Source organism: Callithrix jacchus, chromosome 11 (assembly GCF_049354715.1).
Source record: "Callithrix jacchus isolate 240 chromosome 11, calJac240_pri, whole genome shotgun sequence".
Taxonomy (NCBI): domain Eukaryota; kingdom Metazoa; phylum Chordata; class Mammalia; order Primates; family Cebidae; genus Callithrix; species Callithrix jacchus.
This window is the reverse complement of record NC_133512.1, coordinates 93,617,995-93,632,680: the sequence shown is the minus strand read 5'-3', so window position 1 is coordinate 93,632,680 and position 14,686 is coordinate 93,617,995. Positions and strand designations below refer to the sequence as shown.

The 14,686-nt window shown below is 44.0% G+C and overlaps 1 protein-coding gene across 4 annotated transcripts in view; it reads left to right on the top strand.

The window, feature by feature from the left end:
• The window catches only part of DPP6 (dipeptidyl peptidase like 6), a 1,158,816-nt gene that overhangs the window by 842,471 nt on the left and 301,659 nt on the right, over nucleotides 1–14,686 (top strand). For all 4 annotated transcript variants that reach the window (XM_078343379.1, XM_035255081.3, XM_035255078.3 and 1 more), the window contains exon 5: nucleotides 962–1,036. In XM_078343379.1, coding sequence (XP_078199505.1) covers nucleotides 962–1,036 — 75 coding nt within the window. The remainder of the gene's footprint in view (nucleotides 1–961; nucleotides 1,037–14,686) is intronic.

Here is a 14,686-nt window from a genome sequence, read left to right as displayed (position 1 = left end):
TCATGTGGCTGCCTGAGCATACATAGAGTGATGTCCTCCAGGTCAGCAATGGGGGCTCTGAGGGTGGGTGTGGGTATCTGTGTAGCAGCGTGCTTGCAGTGCGGAGGGCAGGGGCAGATAGAAAACAGCACAATTGATGGTATCATTTACGTGGGATGACGTTTGTACTATGAAGAAATTTGAAGGAAAAAGTCATAGTTGGTCTTCTATCTCCTGCCTTGTAGGGATGCCCATGTTGGAGAAAGAGCAAGTTGCAAAATAACATGTATAATGAAATTCTATTCCAGTAACAACTCTGCTTATGACGTGCTTCTAAGAATGAATGAGAAGAAGGTTTTTAAACATATAAGGTTAAGAGTCTTGTAGAAAAGTTTACTTTTTAATGCTTCCTTCTTTCTTTCTTCTTTATTCTTTTTTTCTTTCTGAGACAAAAGTTTCACTTTTATTGTCCAGGCTGGAGTGCAATGGCCTGATCTCAGCTCACTGCAACCTCCGTCTCCTGAGTTCAAGCAATTCTCACGCCTCAGCCTCCCAAGTATCTGAGACTATGTGCCACCACACTTGGCTAATTTTTTTTTTTTTCTTTTTTTGTAGAGATGGGGTTTCACCATGTTGGCCAGGCTGGTCTTGAACTCCTGACCTCAGGTGATTCACCCACCTTGGCTTCCCAAAGTACTGGGATTACAGGCATGAGCCACCGCACCCAGCCTTTATTACTTATTTCTATTGATTTGTCTCAGTAAGTGCAATAAGTATGTTTTGCTGAAATTTGAAAAAAAAATACAAATAAAATGTGAAAAAACATCAATTAGCTAAATATTGTTTAGCTAACAAAGAAAGGAGATAGCCATTTTAATAGCTAATTCATTTCGAAAATGGCACCAGCAGACACAATTTCATTACAAAATTCTGACTTGTTATATGTAACGCTTTAAAATCCTTTGTCTATTTTTTCTTTTAGGAATCATTAAGAGCCATCAGATACGAAATATCTCCAGATAGAGAGTATGCACTTTTTTCGTACAACGTGGAACCAGTGAGTATTATCCTTTTCTGCCTACAAAAGAATTGTTTCTTTATGCGAATGTCTCATTAAGTATATATCCTTGAATCTTCTATACTTAGTGATCTTTGAATCCTGAAATATTTCGTGCATCCTGGAAGTCTCTTTTGCATATCATACTGCCATCTAGGAGGGAGGAAAGGTATAAAAATCTGCTTGGCAGGGGAAAAAGGTCACATACTTTAGAGGCTTTTTCATAGACTTTTCTTAGGAAGATGGTGAGAACTTGTCTCTTCATAGACACGAATCCATGCCCTTTTGTGCAATTATTTTTCTGGCCATTTTTTCAATGAAACGGTAAAGTTTATCCTAAGAACAAAAAGCACCTGGGGTTCTCCTTAAACTGAGATGATATGCTCATTATCTCCTGGCCATCGTAGTGTTCTGGTGAAGAGCTGAAGCTATCACTTCCATTCCATAAATGCATATATATTTCAGCACTTCCCGTGTACATGAGCCTGCCATAAAATCTCACCAGTGTTTTCTGTAAAATCTCGCTGTGCTTTAGCAGGAGTCTAAAACTCCCTAAGCCAGGGTCTTCCTCCTCCTCCACCTCCTCCTCGCCTCCTCCTCCTCCTCCTCCTCCTCCACCTCCTCCTCCTCCTCCTCCTCTTCCTCCACCTCCTCCACCTCCTCCTCCTCCTCCTCCTCTTCCTCCACCTCCTCCACCTCCTCCTCCTCCTCCTCCTCCTCCTCCTCTTCCTCCACCTCCTCCTCCTCCTCCTCCTCTTCCTCCACCTCCTCCACCTCCTCCTCCTCCTCCTCCTCCTCCTCCACCTCCTCCACCTCCTCCACCTCCTCCTCCTCCTCCACCTCCTCCTCTTCCTCCATCTCCTCCTCTTCCTCCACCTCCTCCTCCTCCTCCTACTCCTTCTCCTCCTTCATCTCCTCCTCCTTCTTTTTTCATTTAGCATGCTGGTATTTCAAATTTCATTTTGGCTCTTGAATTTTAAATAAGCTAGAAGGTGAAATTTATATAATTGAAGATGATGTTCAGTTTGTAAGAGATAAGCAACTTTAGAATTGTGTGTTTTAAGAACTTTACTCTCTGGCAAATAAAATATAGAGTCTACTACTGCCGTTCTGAGACCATTCGAATTAGAGGTTCTGAGCAGTTCTGAGCATTTCTGAGACCATTCGAGTTAGAGGTTCTTGATGCTTCTGTGAGGTATAATGATTCCTGCATTTTGATTCAGGGCAGAATGGCTCTATGGTAGGTTTGAGAGAATCTTCTCTGGCATGAGAGGGGCAGACTTTTTGGTTTATATCCACTGGGAAAGCTGGGGTATTGGTTTACATGAAAATGCAAGTTCATTTCTGAATTTGTAAAGTTTCTCTTAGAAGTTGATTGGACAACTAGATTATTGGAGATTTCAACCTTATTCTTCTAACTACAGATATTTTGGATTGCATTTCAGTCTTCCATTTTTCCATTTTTAAACATCCATTCTATAAAAGTTTTTATTTTTTCCATCCAAATTCTTTGAAACAATTGGGCATCTTTATCTCTTTGAGTGGGATTAGTTGGTGAACTTGACATTCTAAAAGGCTTGGGACTCTGCATTACGTAGACACGGCCTTAAAATTGCCTCTTTCAGCTTCAGGCACCTGGGTGTGATGTTCACAGATCATAGACTATTTCAGCTTCCTTCATCACCCTTGAAAACCACCAAAAGTATAATCTCCACCCCCATATAAAAGAAAAATGTTAGCAGATATTTGAAAGGCTTTCATGGTTGTGTTCTGGGTTGCCCCAGGAGGTACAGCTAACGCCTGAGTGAGAAAAGCCTAGAAAGACAGATTGATTTCAGGCTGTCTTCCCAGAGAATCTTTTAATCATTGGAACACCCCAACAGTGGGATAAAGGTAGTGAGAATTCTGCTCCTAGCAGCCTCAAAACAAAGCGGCGTATTTGTTCTCCAGAATGTGACAGAGGGGTTCTCACACCAATGTGATTGGAAGAGGCATGCTCTTGTCAGTGGTTCTGTGGTTCTGTGCATGATACAATTCTCCACCAATTTCTTCTGCTTCCCAGTGCTCTGTTTGAAAGACTGCCCTGGGATCCCTGAAACCATTTTGATGGAGATCATTTTGCTAAAGATGAGTCTTCACCATGTAGAGCACTGGCTGTAAACAGGAACCTTGAAATAACCCTTTCTCACTGGACAGCATTCATTCTGGAGTACGACTCTTCAGCTTGTTTTCTTAACTGAAGGAAAACCTGCAAAGTTTGAAGTGTATTTAGAAAACTATAAAAATGATAAAATGTTGAAAACATAAAAAAGTCTATAGAAACAAATACTTTTAACCTCAATGAAATAAGTAATTCTTAATAGTTTTCACTACCAAGCAGTTACTGTACACATGACTATTCAACCAACTATTCTCTGTTCTTCTGGAGGAAAAATCATAAGGGAAAAAGGTTGGGATGATGCAGGGGAATTTGGAGTTAGATTTTAGGAAGATCTTCCTAACTAGATAAACTAAAATGTAAGTAATTTTAGAAAAGGAAGGTGAGTTTCAACAGAAGAGTCTAGGTCTGTGATCTGGAATAAGTGGAATAGACCAGGACTTCCTAATCAGTATTTAGTATCAGTAATTATTGTTGCTAGTACTGTATTAATAGTATGATCAATAATATTATATTATCCATCGGTATTCTTTTAAAACAATTAATGGTTCCATATTGAAATAAATTTGAGAACTTTAGTTAAACAGATAAGTTTCCTGAAGTTCTTGACATTCTCATGATGGTTACACAGGACTTTCCGAGTGGTTATTACAACATGTGGTTCCACTCTAATTATAAGGAAACTAGAAATTTTTTATTTGGATTCATTCCCAATATATTCTTATGTGTATATCTCAAAGACAGCTAGTACAACTTATTTATGTGAACCAACTCAACTTTTCATTAAAAAGACTATTACAATAATGTTTTAGTATAAAGCAACTATCCAATTACTGAATATCTTTCATTTATTTAAGTATATGTTTCATTTGCAATGAAATTTTGGTATATTGGGTTACCACTGCACTAAGAAGAATCCAAGGCATGGGCGCAGTGGCTCACACCTGTAATCCCAGTATTTTGAGAGGCCCAGGTGGGCAGATTACCTGAGGTCAGGAGTTTGAGACCAGCCTGGCCAACATGGTGAAACCCCATCTCTACTAAAAATACAAAAAAATTAGCTGGACTTAGTGGTGCATGCCTTTAATCCCAGCTACTTGGGAGGCTGAGGCTGGAGAATCTCTTGAACCTGAGAGGCGGAGGTTGCAGTGGGCCAAGAATGCGCCATTGCACTCCAGACTGGGGGGGCTGAGTGAGACTCCATCTCAAAAATAAAATAAAATCCAAATATTTCACATTGCATCAGGATAATTATAATCTCTCCAACCTCTGCTTCTCTTTGTTGCCTGCCCAAAGACAGCAGACTTGGAAGTCAGATAATCCTAGATTCCAGGGCTCATTCCGATGCTCACCAGCTATGTTTGCTTGAGCAACCCAGCAAGCCTTAGGCAATGCATCTTGGAGCCATCTTCCTGGGAGACCCTGGGCTTCTGTCCCTCAGTGGCGAAGGGCCACCCAGTGTCAGCTCTCCCACACTTCTAGTGTGTATGTGTTTGAGCACAGAGTCATTCCGTGTGTATACCCAGGGCCAGATTTGAGGCTCTGTCCAATTGCATTGGAATGAAGTTGATGGATGCCCACATGAAATCAGCTGCCTCGGCAGGGGCTCAAGTAGAAGTGAGTCAGAGCTTTCCAGCACAGCATGGATGGTGAGAGAAATGAGTGAACAAGTACAGATTGTTAAAGAGTTTAGATACAAATAGTATAGCAACATCCTGAGAATAAGAGTGGAAGGAAAGATGTTTAACTTTTAGAATATGCATTGGGTATCTCTTCTTCTCATTTATTCAGACTAATTGCACTGTTGTATCATTTCCCAGTTGTTTGGCGTAGACTAATTTAATTTGTCCATTTTTATATTGTCAGATACTCAAAGACAGGGACAGGTCTTTTTATCTCCTATCTACCCCCACCCGTGAGGAGCCAGCACAGGACCATCTGTGTACATTTGGTATTGAGCAAATATATTTGTGCTGTGTCTTCTCTCTGAACCCCTTAGCACTATCCCAAGATATAATCCAAGTTCTTGAAATTCTATCAAATGCACAAACTATGTAATAGAAGGAAAATACCTCAGTTGTGAAATACCCTAATAATTTTCCATGTTTATTCTGGAAATGTGGGATCATACTAATTAGCATACTTTTTCTTACTAAACTCTTTTAATATTACTAAATGTATAGCTTGGCCAGCATCCTTAAACACACACAAATCAGCTCATCTTAACTATGCCAACTCCATGTTTTATTGAGAGCCTCAAAAGTGTCCCTTAAAAAAGTATTCAAACTATCAGTTATCAAGTAAATTTGAGGAAGAGCAAACCCTGTTTTCCTTTCTCTAAGCGTCAGACACATATAGGCCATAGTGTGTCTGAAATGGAGAAAATAATACATAGTATTGTGTTTAGATTTCTGCGGACCCAGCATTATAGTTTTCAATGTGTGCTTATTCACAGCATCTTATTTTATCTCAAAAGATCACTCCTGCTCCAAAGAGACATTTGCTAAATATTCATAAAATTTCATAACATTTCTTAATGTACAGTTTCTGAATGTTCTCTTGAAACTAAATTAGACATTGGAGAAATAGGACTTTTTATTTTTAATTTCAAAACTGTATTAACTGTAACTATACTAACGAAGAAAAATGACCTTAAAACAAACATATCTAGTGAGAGCAGCCATGCTTTTTCATACTGAGATACATTTGACAAATATGAAATGTTTCCAAATCTCTTTGAGGAGAGGGAACAAGAATATAAAATGCACCATCTTAGATTATTTAAAAATATTAATACAGTTCGTAACATTCAAAGAGGCAAGAGAAAAATATTCCTTCTTGAAAAATCATTTCTGAAAGAGTCTCTGAAGATTTGTGAAGAATTTCATTGCAGTATTTGAAGGAATTGTTGAGATGACTGTTCGTAGCTGGATGATTGCCAGTGGAGCATCATTCTGCTCCAAATAAAATTCTGTCCAAAATCTGCTCAAATTTTAAGATTTGTGTCCCTAAAATCTCAGTCCATCACAGTCATTCAGTCAGTAAAAGGGTTGATATGCTGATCTGTTTATAAACTATTTATATGACTGCAACAGAGAAATGCATCCGTTTGAGTTCCCTGTCACTGCATGGCAAATTATCCCAACACACAGCAGCTGAACACAAGCGACATGTATCATCCCAGCTTCTGCTGGTCAGAAATCTGGACTCAAGTGAGCAGGATCCTTGCATTCAACGTCTTCTCTAAAGAAGGCTGCTGTCAAGGTGACATCCTGGCTGCAATTGCTTCTCAGAGTCACCTGGGGAGGGGTCTGCTTCCAAGGTCACCGTGTGGGTGTCAACAGGGCCCAGATCCCAACCTTAGAGATGGGCTCTGCTCAGTCCCAGGAGAAGATGGTTTGCTGCTGAGCTTTTCATAGGCAGGAGCTAGAAGCAGTTTTCACATTTGATAGGTTTCTACTCTTTTCCTGCCATCATAGTGAGTTAATAGCACACATTTTGCTCTCTAAGGGACTGAAATTTATAATCCATGTAAAGCTTGAAGAACACCCTAATGTGGATAATCCTGGTCAAGCCTGTTTGGTTGAGGTGAACCCCAACTACATTCCAGAATCTTCTGTGCACCCATCATGTCAAGTTACCCTTTATCTATAGCTTAATTAATTAAAAAAAAATAACTTGAGATTTTACAGATGTAATGTAAGGGATTGAGCTATAAATTATTGAACCCATACTGTGGACTGAACTATAACTGCTACAAATCAATTCAGGTATCCTGAGTATATTAGTTTCTTTTTTGATGGTGTCTCCTGGGCTGGAATGCAGTGGCATAATCTCAGCTCACTGCAACCTTCTTCTCCCAAGTTCAAGAGATTCTCCCATCTCAACCTAAGATTACAGGCACCTGCCACCACATGTGGCAAACTTCTTTTTTTTTTTGGTAGAGACAGGGTTTCACCTATTGGCCCAGCTGGTCTCAAACTACTTACCTCAGGTGATCCACCCACCTCTGCTTCCCAAAATGCTGGGATTACAGGAGTGAACCACTGCACCCAGCCAATTCTGAGTCTATGAGTTTCTATGTTGCAGGAAATGTAGCTAGTGTTATAATACGGTCCTGATTTTTACTGCCACCCCTTCTTCATTTCAAGAAGGGATGAAATCTTTGTCCAGGAGTGGCAGTGGCTAAGGGAATTGTGTTTCCTGATTCTCATGCTCTTGGGCTGGTTCTTTCTACAGTGTCTACAGAGCCTTTCCTGGGCCCACCTCTGGGAACCAGTTGGTGCAAGTGTTTTCTGCGGGGACGAAGGCCTTGCACATTCCCATTTATCAGGGTGGCTAGCAGAATCACAGGGAATTCTGTCTCCCTCTGCGGTGGCTTCAGGGGGCAAACTGAAGAGCAGAGCCTGTGTGTGGCTTTTCTACTGCCGCCTGCTGTCCTTCCTGCTGTCCAGTAGCTGCTGCCGCAGTAGGAGGTGAGTCTCACCTTCAGCAGGTCTCTCTCCTGCTCTCTGAGAAGGCGGTGGATGAAGAGCCGGCCCACCGAGGCCAGAAGCTGCCCTGCACTTCCCGGAAGTGCTTCCTGCACCTGTCAGCATCACTTCAAGCCCTTTATCCCGGGGTGATCCACATGGTTTTGTCAGCACCCTGACATGTTACTCTTGGCGAATATAAGGCCAGCCTCTCTGTGACTCTTACTACATGAGATTATCAAAAATGGTCATCACTGATTTTTGAAATGTGTGTTTTCACATAGCTCTCAGCACAGTGCATGCAGTTTCACAATACTGTGAAAATCAAATAATAGATCCACGTTCTTGGGAAACTGTTGAAAGGCTGAGCCCGTATAAGCAGCGCAAGATGCTACTGCTGTGGGCTCCTGTCCCTCGCAGACTGTGAGCTCCTGCTGTGAATCTCACCAGCAGCCTCAGAGGAAATCGAGTCTTTCTGTCTTTGTTGTTTTCCATCTGTTTTTGAAATTACAGGTTTTTAGGGATTTTTGTTTTGTTGTTGCATTGCCCTAACACAGAACTGGCTCAAAACTAACAATTATTTTCTTGGTTTTTTTTTTTATTTATATTTTTATTCAAGTTTTGGAGCTAAATTTAGAAGCACAAACTTAGGCATAAAAAAAATGTAGCCCAAACAATGGTTCTTTTCTCAACAAAATGCAAACTTTGTTAAGGTAATGCTGTGTGTGTACGTGTGTATGTGTGTGGTGTGTGTGTGTGTGGCATGTGTGTAGGCATGGTGTAGTGCGTGTATGTGGTGTGTGTGGTGTGTGTGGTATGTGTGTGTTGTATGTGGTTGTGTGTGGTGTGTATGTGTTTATGTGCATGGTATGTAGGGGTGTGTATGGTGTGTGTGGTATGTTTGTGGTGTGTGTGTGTATATGTGTGGTGTGCATATGTGTGTGGGGAGTATGTGTGGTATGTGTGGTGTGGGTATGTGTGTGTGGTGTGTGTGTTTATGTGGTGTGTGTGGTATGTGTGTGTTGTGCATGTTGTGTGTATATGTGTATGGTGTGAGGGTGTGTGGTATGTGTGTGTGGTGTGTGTATGTGTGTGGTGTGTTTATGTGGTGTGCGTGGTGTTTGGGTGCGTGGTGTGTATGTGGTGTGTGGGGGTGTGTGAATATGTGTGTGTGTTTATGTGGTGTGTGGCATGGGTGTGTGTGTGGGTGTGTGTGCATGTGGTGTGTGTGTTTATGTGGTATGTGGTGTGTATGTGTGTGTGGTGTGTGTATTTATGTGGTGTGTGGGGTGTGTGTGGTGTATTTATGTGGTGTGTGGGGTGTGTGTGTGGAGTGTGTGTGGTGTGTGTGTTTATGTGGTATGTGGTGTGTATGTGTGTGTGGTGTGTGTATTTATGTGGTGTGTGGGGTGTGTGGTGTATTTATGTGGTGTGTGGCATGGGTGTGTGTGTGGGTGTGTGTGCATGTGGTGTGTGTGTGCATGTGGTATGTGGTGTGTATGTGTGTGTGGTGTGTGTATTTATGTGGTGTGTGGGGTGTGTGTGGTGTATTTATGTGGTGTGTGGGGTGTGTGTGTGGAGTGTGTGTGGTGTGTGTGTTTATGTGGTATGTGGTGTGTATGTGTGTGTGGTGTGTGTATTTATGTGGTGTGTGGGGTGTGTGTGTGTTTATGTGCATGGTATGTAGGGGTGTGTATGGTATGTGTGGTATGTGTGTGGTGTGTGTGTGTATATGTGTGGTGTGTATGTGTGTGGGGAGTATGTGTGGTATGTGTATGTGTGTGGTATGTGTGGTGTGTGTGTGGTGTGTGTGTTTATGTGGTGTGTGTGGTATATGTGTGTTGTGCATGTTGTGTGTATATGTGTATGGTGTGAGGGTGTGTGGTATGTGTGTGTGGTGTGTGTATGTGTGTGGTGTGTGTGGTGTGTTTATGTGGTATGTGTGTTTATGTGATGTGCATGGTGTTTGTGTGTGGTGTGTATGTGGTGTGTGGGGTGTGTGTATGTGTGTGGTGTGTGTTTTTATGTGGTGTGTTGCATGGGTGTGTGTGTGGGTGTGTGTGCGTCTGGTGTGTGTGTTTATGTGGTATGTGGTGTGAATGTGTGTGTGGTGTGTGTATGTAGTGTGGAGTGTGTGTGGTGTATTTATGTGGTGTGTGGGGTGTGTGTGTGTGGTGTGGCTATGTGGTGTGGGTGTGTGTGGAGTGTGTGTGTGGTGTGTGTGTTTATGTGGTATGTGGTGTATATGTGTGTATGGTGTGTGGGGTGTGTGTGTGGTGTGGGTGTGTGTGGAGTGTGTGTGTGGTGTGTGTGTTTATGTAGTATGTGGTGTGTATGTGTGTATGGTGTGTGTATTTATGTGCTATGTGGGATGTGTGTGTGTTTATGTGGTGTGTGGGTTTGTGGGGGGGGTGTGTGTGGAGTGTGTGTGTATGTGGTATGTGTGGAGTGTGTGTGGTGTGTGTGTTTATGTGGTATGTGGTGTGTGGGATGTGTGTGTGGTGTGGGTATGTGGTGTGAGTGTTTATGTGGTATGTGGGTTTGTGGGTGTGGGTGTGTGTGTGGAGTGTGTGTGTGGTGTGTGTGTTTATGTGGTATGTGGTGTGTATGTGTGTATGGTGTGTAGGGTGTGGGTGTGCGTGGAGTGTGTGGTGTGTGTGTTTATGTGGTATGTGGTGTGTATGTGTGTATGGTGTGTGTATTTATGTGCTGTGTGGGGTGTGTGTGTGTTTATGTGGTATGTGGGTTTGTGGTTGTGTGTGTGTGTGGAGTCTGTGTGTATGTGGTGTGTGTGGAGTGTGTGTGTGGTGTGTGTGTTTATGTGGTATGTAGTGTGTGTGTGGTGTTTGTGTGTGGTGTGGGTATGTGGTGTGAGTGTTTATGTGGTATGTGGGTTTGTGGGTGTGTGTGTGTGTGGAGTGTGTGTGTATGTGGTGTGTGTGGTGTGTGTGTTTATGTGGTATGTAGTGTGTGGGGGGTGTGTGTGTGTGGTGTGAGTATGTGGTGTGAGTGTTTATGTGGTATGTGGGTTTGTGGGTGTGGATGTGTGTGTGGAGTGTGTGTGGGGGTGGTGTGTGTGTGTGTGTGTATGTGTGTGTGTTGTTCTGGCTAGCGGGGGAACTAGAGGATTTTACTTACCTGCAGCATTCCTGCGGGTCTGCAGGTTTCAGGATCGATTCTTTTGTGTATAGTTTCTGCAGAGCACGTGAAATATTTATGTGTCTCATGGAGGGTTACAAAAAGAGGCCTTTGAGCACAGCCCCAGGCAGGGGAAGGCCCAATGAGTCCATGGCTTGCCATTGAAGGGTTTGTAGTAAGTGGCAGTTTGTGTCTGTGATTTGTGGAACACAGAAAACACCTCACTTAGCACCGCCCCACACCGGGACACCGCTTTGAGTCACCTTCTGATTGGTCTTCCTGCTTCTCCCACACCCCCGTCTGCTGGTCTGCACAGCGCAGCCATGGTGATCTCTGACAGGTAAATCAGGTCACATCTCTGTCTGCTCCTACCACGATATCATAGTGACGGAGGCTCACTCCCTGCAGAGAGCAGGCCATGGGACCTGATCCCACACTCCACACCCCACTCTGCCCAACCACGATGACCTTCCTGTGTAACTCAGGCCTGCCGAGCCCCTTTTAAATTCAGGGCCTTTGAACTCATGGTGTCCTCTCCCCCCGCAGAACATCCACACCTACAGGAAAACACACGTGCCTTTCTTACTAGAAAGGGAGGAAATCGCTGAAAATGTAGGTGGCTTTGTTTGTAGGCCAACTGAAAGCATCCCCGAGTTCCTTTCCATGCATTCGTAAATTGTTCCCCCCAAATGTTGAGATACGGTCACGTGTTGAGAGCGACGGTGGAGGAGCGGGTTTGAGGGAGTGTGGTCTGGAGACAGAATACACGGCTGGTCTCAGCAGGCCGGGCACAGCCCCGTGGATGGATGTGCAGGAAATAGGGTTCTTGGTGGAGGAGGCTGCTTGCTGTCCCCCACGAGTATTCAGCGCCCACGGCCTGCACGGAGTCCCTGGTGGTTGTCCCCTGGGGCTAGGAATTTGGCAAGTAAGAGAGATCGGGTATTTTCCGAGGAGTGGTGATTGCCACAGGCCTCAGAAACACTGGGTCTGGGAAGAGTGAAGCCAGGAAGAGCGAAGCCAGGAAGAGCCAGAGGAAGAAAATGGTGGAGTTGATGTTAGCAGTGTTGAGTTGGGTCGGCAGTACAAGGTGGTGGGGTAACTTGTGCAAAGGCAGTAGAAGCACGGAGTGGGGATGTGAGAAGGTAAGTGCAGCTAGGTCCTTGTGATGATGGGATTCGTAGGAGAAATGGAAAGACGAACGACAGTTTGAACAAAGCATGGTTTGGGAAGGATGACCCGGAAGACACTCGGTGGTGCTGTAGGAGAGGGGCAGAGAGCCTTAGAGGCCCCAGGGATTCACAGGGGGAGGAGGAGGGAAGAGTCGGTGAAGGTCATGGGGAAGGACTGCTGTCCATCTTCCACCCTTCCATGAGAGGGTGGGGTTAGAAAGAATCCGCATCGAAGAGAGGAAGCCGAGACCCTGGAGAGCAAGGCCTGTGTGCAGGCAGGAGCTGGAATGGCACAAACTCCAGGAGAGACTCAGGTGCACAAGCAGCTGCTGATCAAAGGCAGATGTTTCCGGGGACACCGTGGAGGTTTAGACAGCAAGGGGCAGGTCAAGGATTGGGTCCTCCAAAGCCCGTGGAGTGTCTGTGAAGAGCGAGGCTGCTCTTCGTAGTAATAATGAGTGCTGAAGACCACCTGCCAGCTTGCAGAGGGGATCTGACTCTTCTCCCTGACCCAGCGAGATGCGTATAAATGGTAAGAAAAGAAGTGAAGAAATGTAAATGAAGAGAGAGTGGGTTTGCTGAGTGAGATGTGAGACAGAGAACACGCCATTGCTCTCATTATGAAAGGCCGTCGTTGTAATGCAGCGAGGTGAGAGTGACTCGGGTTCTTCTGGAAGGATTGGTTCTTCAGTTCCAACGACGTGGCTGGCCATTGTCGTGGGGGAGCTCATTAGTGGCAATTATTTTCAGAGACTGGAAACCGATTAGTATGGACTCAGCCACTGGGGCCTTCTGAACAACGATCGGGCACAGAGACTTTTAGTGTGGCTCATTATCTCAACCGCATGGTTAGAGCATTTTTAAACTGTGAAAAACTGTACAGATTAATCATTGTTGTACATTAGGACCAATTCTATTTGCGATTTAGGGCTCCTAGTGCTGTGGAAAAAAATAATTTCACAAAATGTTAACGTAAGACGCCGGCCAGAGCATTACCAGTAATATCACACGCTTTGCCATTTTAGCACAAGGTTAAAATTAGAAAACCATTTCTAGGAACATGTTAGGACAAGCATTTGCTTGTCTTCTACACAACTAAAATCATTATTTTTGCGATGGCAAATAGACTTTCCAGAATGTCATTTTCAAAAGTTTACCGTGTTCCGCTTCTCTCCTGGTGTTTTTCACGGTAAGGCAGCTCATCGGTGCCCAGCCTCGTGACGCTCTCCGTGCGCAGCATAGCAAGTGCCTGGGAATTTTGTAACTTTCTCAATCGGTTTTCATTTTCTAATGCTCTTTTTTCCACCGTATCAGGTTGCTTTAGTCTTGAGAGCTTATGAGAGCAGAAAGCCTGATCATTGAGAGAGCCTCGGGTACCGCCCTGGCAGGCTGTGAGCAGGAGTGAGCAGGGGCTGGCAGGCTTGGCAGGCTTCGGGGAGGCATCTGCTGTGACGGTGCTCTGGGCCAACTCCATAACCACAGTTTTTGATTCTGTATAAATTAATGAGCACAAGTGATGAGTTGCTTGAACAGTTCCTAAATTGGGTGCCACCTTGGGTCTCTCAGTGACTTGCCTCTACTGGACGGTGGTGCCAATTTAGCAGATGCCAGAGTGTCTGGGTTTGTTTGATTTCCCTTGAGTGTGTGTGCCTGTCTGTGAGGGTAGGTGTGCGTATGTGTGCACAAAAGGAGTAAGTAGTGAGAACTTTCTCACTAAAAGTGGGAGATGAAGAGGAGGAGGAACATGCAGGATTACTCTTCTAACATCATTGCAATCTGCTGTGTAATTAAGAAATCATAAACTGAAAACATAGTCATTCTTTTTAGTAGAAGGAGCATAACAATGGCTAGGTATCACTCCATAATCTAGCTCTCCACCTGAGCCACATGTGCAGAGCGTCCAGAGGATCTAAATTCTTTCTGGCTGCCATGAGAGCTGCCAGAGATAACCAATCATCCAAAGAAGGAAAATCTGCCAGGGACAGTGGCTCACGCCTGTAATCCCAACACTTTGGGAGGCAGAGGTGGACGGATCACCTGAGGTCAGGAGTTCAAGGCCAGCCTGGTCAACATGGTGAAACCCTATCTCTACTAAAAAATACAAAAATTAGCCAGGTGTGGTGGTGTGAATGCCTATAACCCCAGCTGCTTAGTAGGCTGAGATAGGAGAATCACTTGAACTTAGGAGGCAGAGGTCACAGTGAGCTGAGATCGTGCCATTACACTCCAGCCTGGGCAACAAGAGTGAAACTCCGTCTCAAAAAAAAAAAATTATATTTTCTTATTTTGGAATGAAGAAATATGCAGGTATGGAAATTTATGAGCAGATTTGGTCAATAGCTTTGATTAAATGATTTCTTCGAGATAAGAATTAGTGAAATCAACCAATTTTTAAATTACAAAATATTACAATGATCAGTTTAAACTTTGCCCCTGCCCTGAATGAATTAATTGTTTTGACAACAGTGGAGCCCACAGGCCATTCTTAGAAGCCAGGTAAAAGCCTGCATTGGCAAGCTTGTGCCTCGAGTTGGGGTTAGAGTTGTCCTGAGTCACATGCCAGCCATATCCTCTGCTGACTCCCATGAGGACCCCAAAGGGCAGGAGTGACAGGGAGGAGCAAGGCCAGATGGGGGACAGGGAGATGGACTGGCAGATACCTAGCTCCTCACTCTGAATGGTTTCCCTCTATCCATTCCCTCTGAACAGTTTC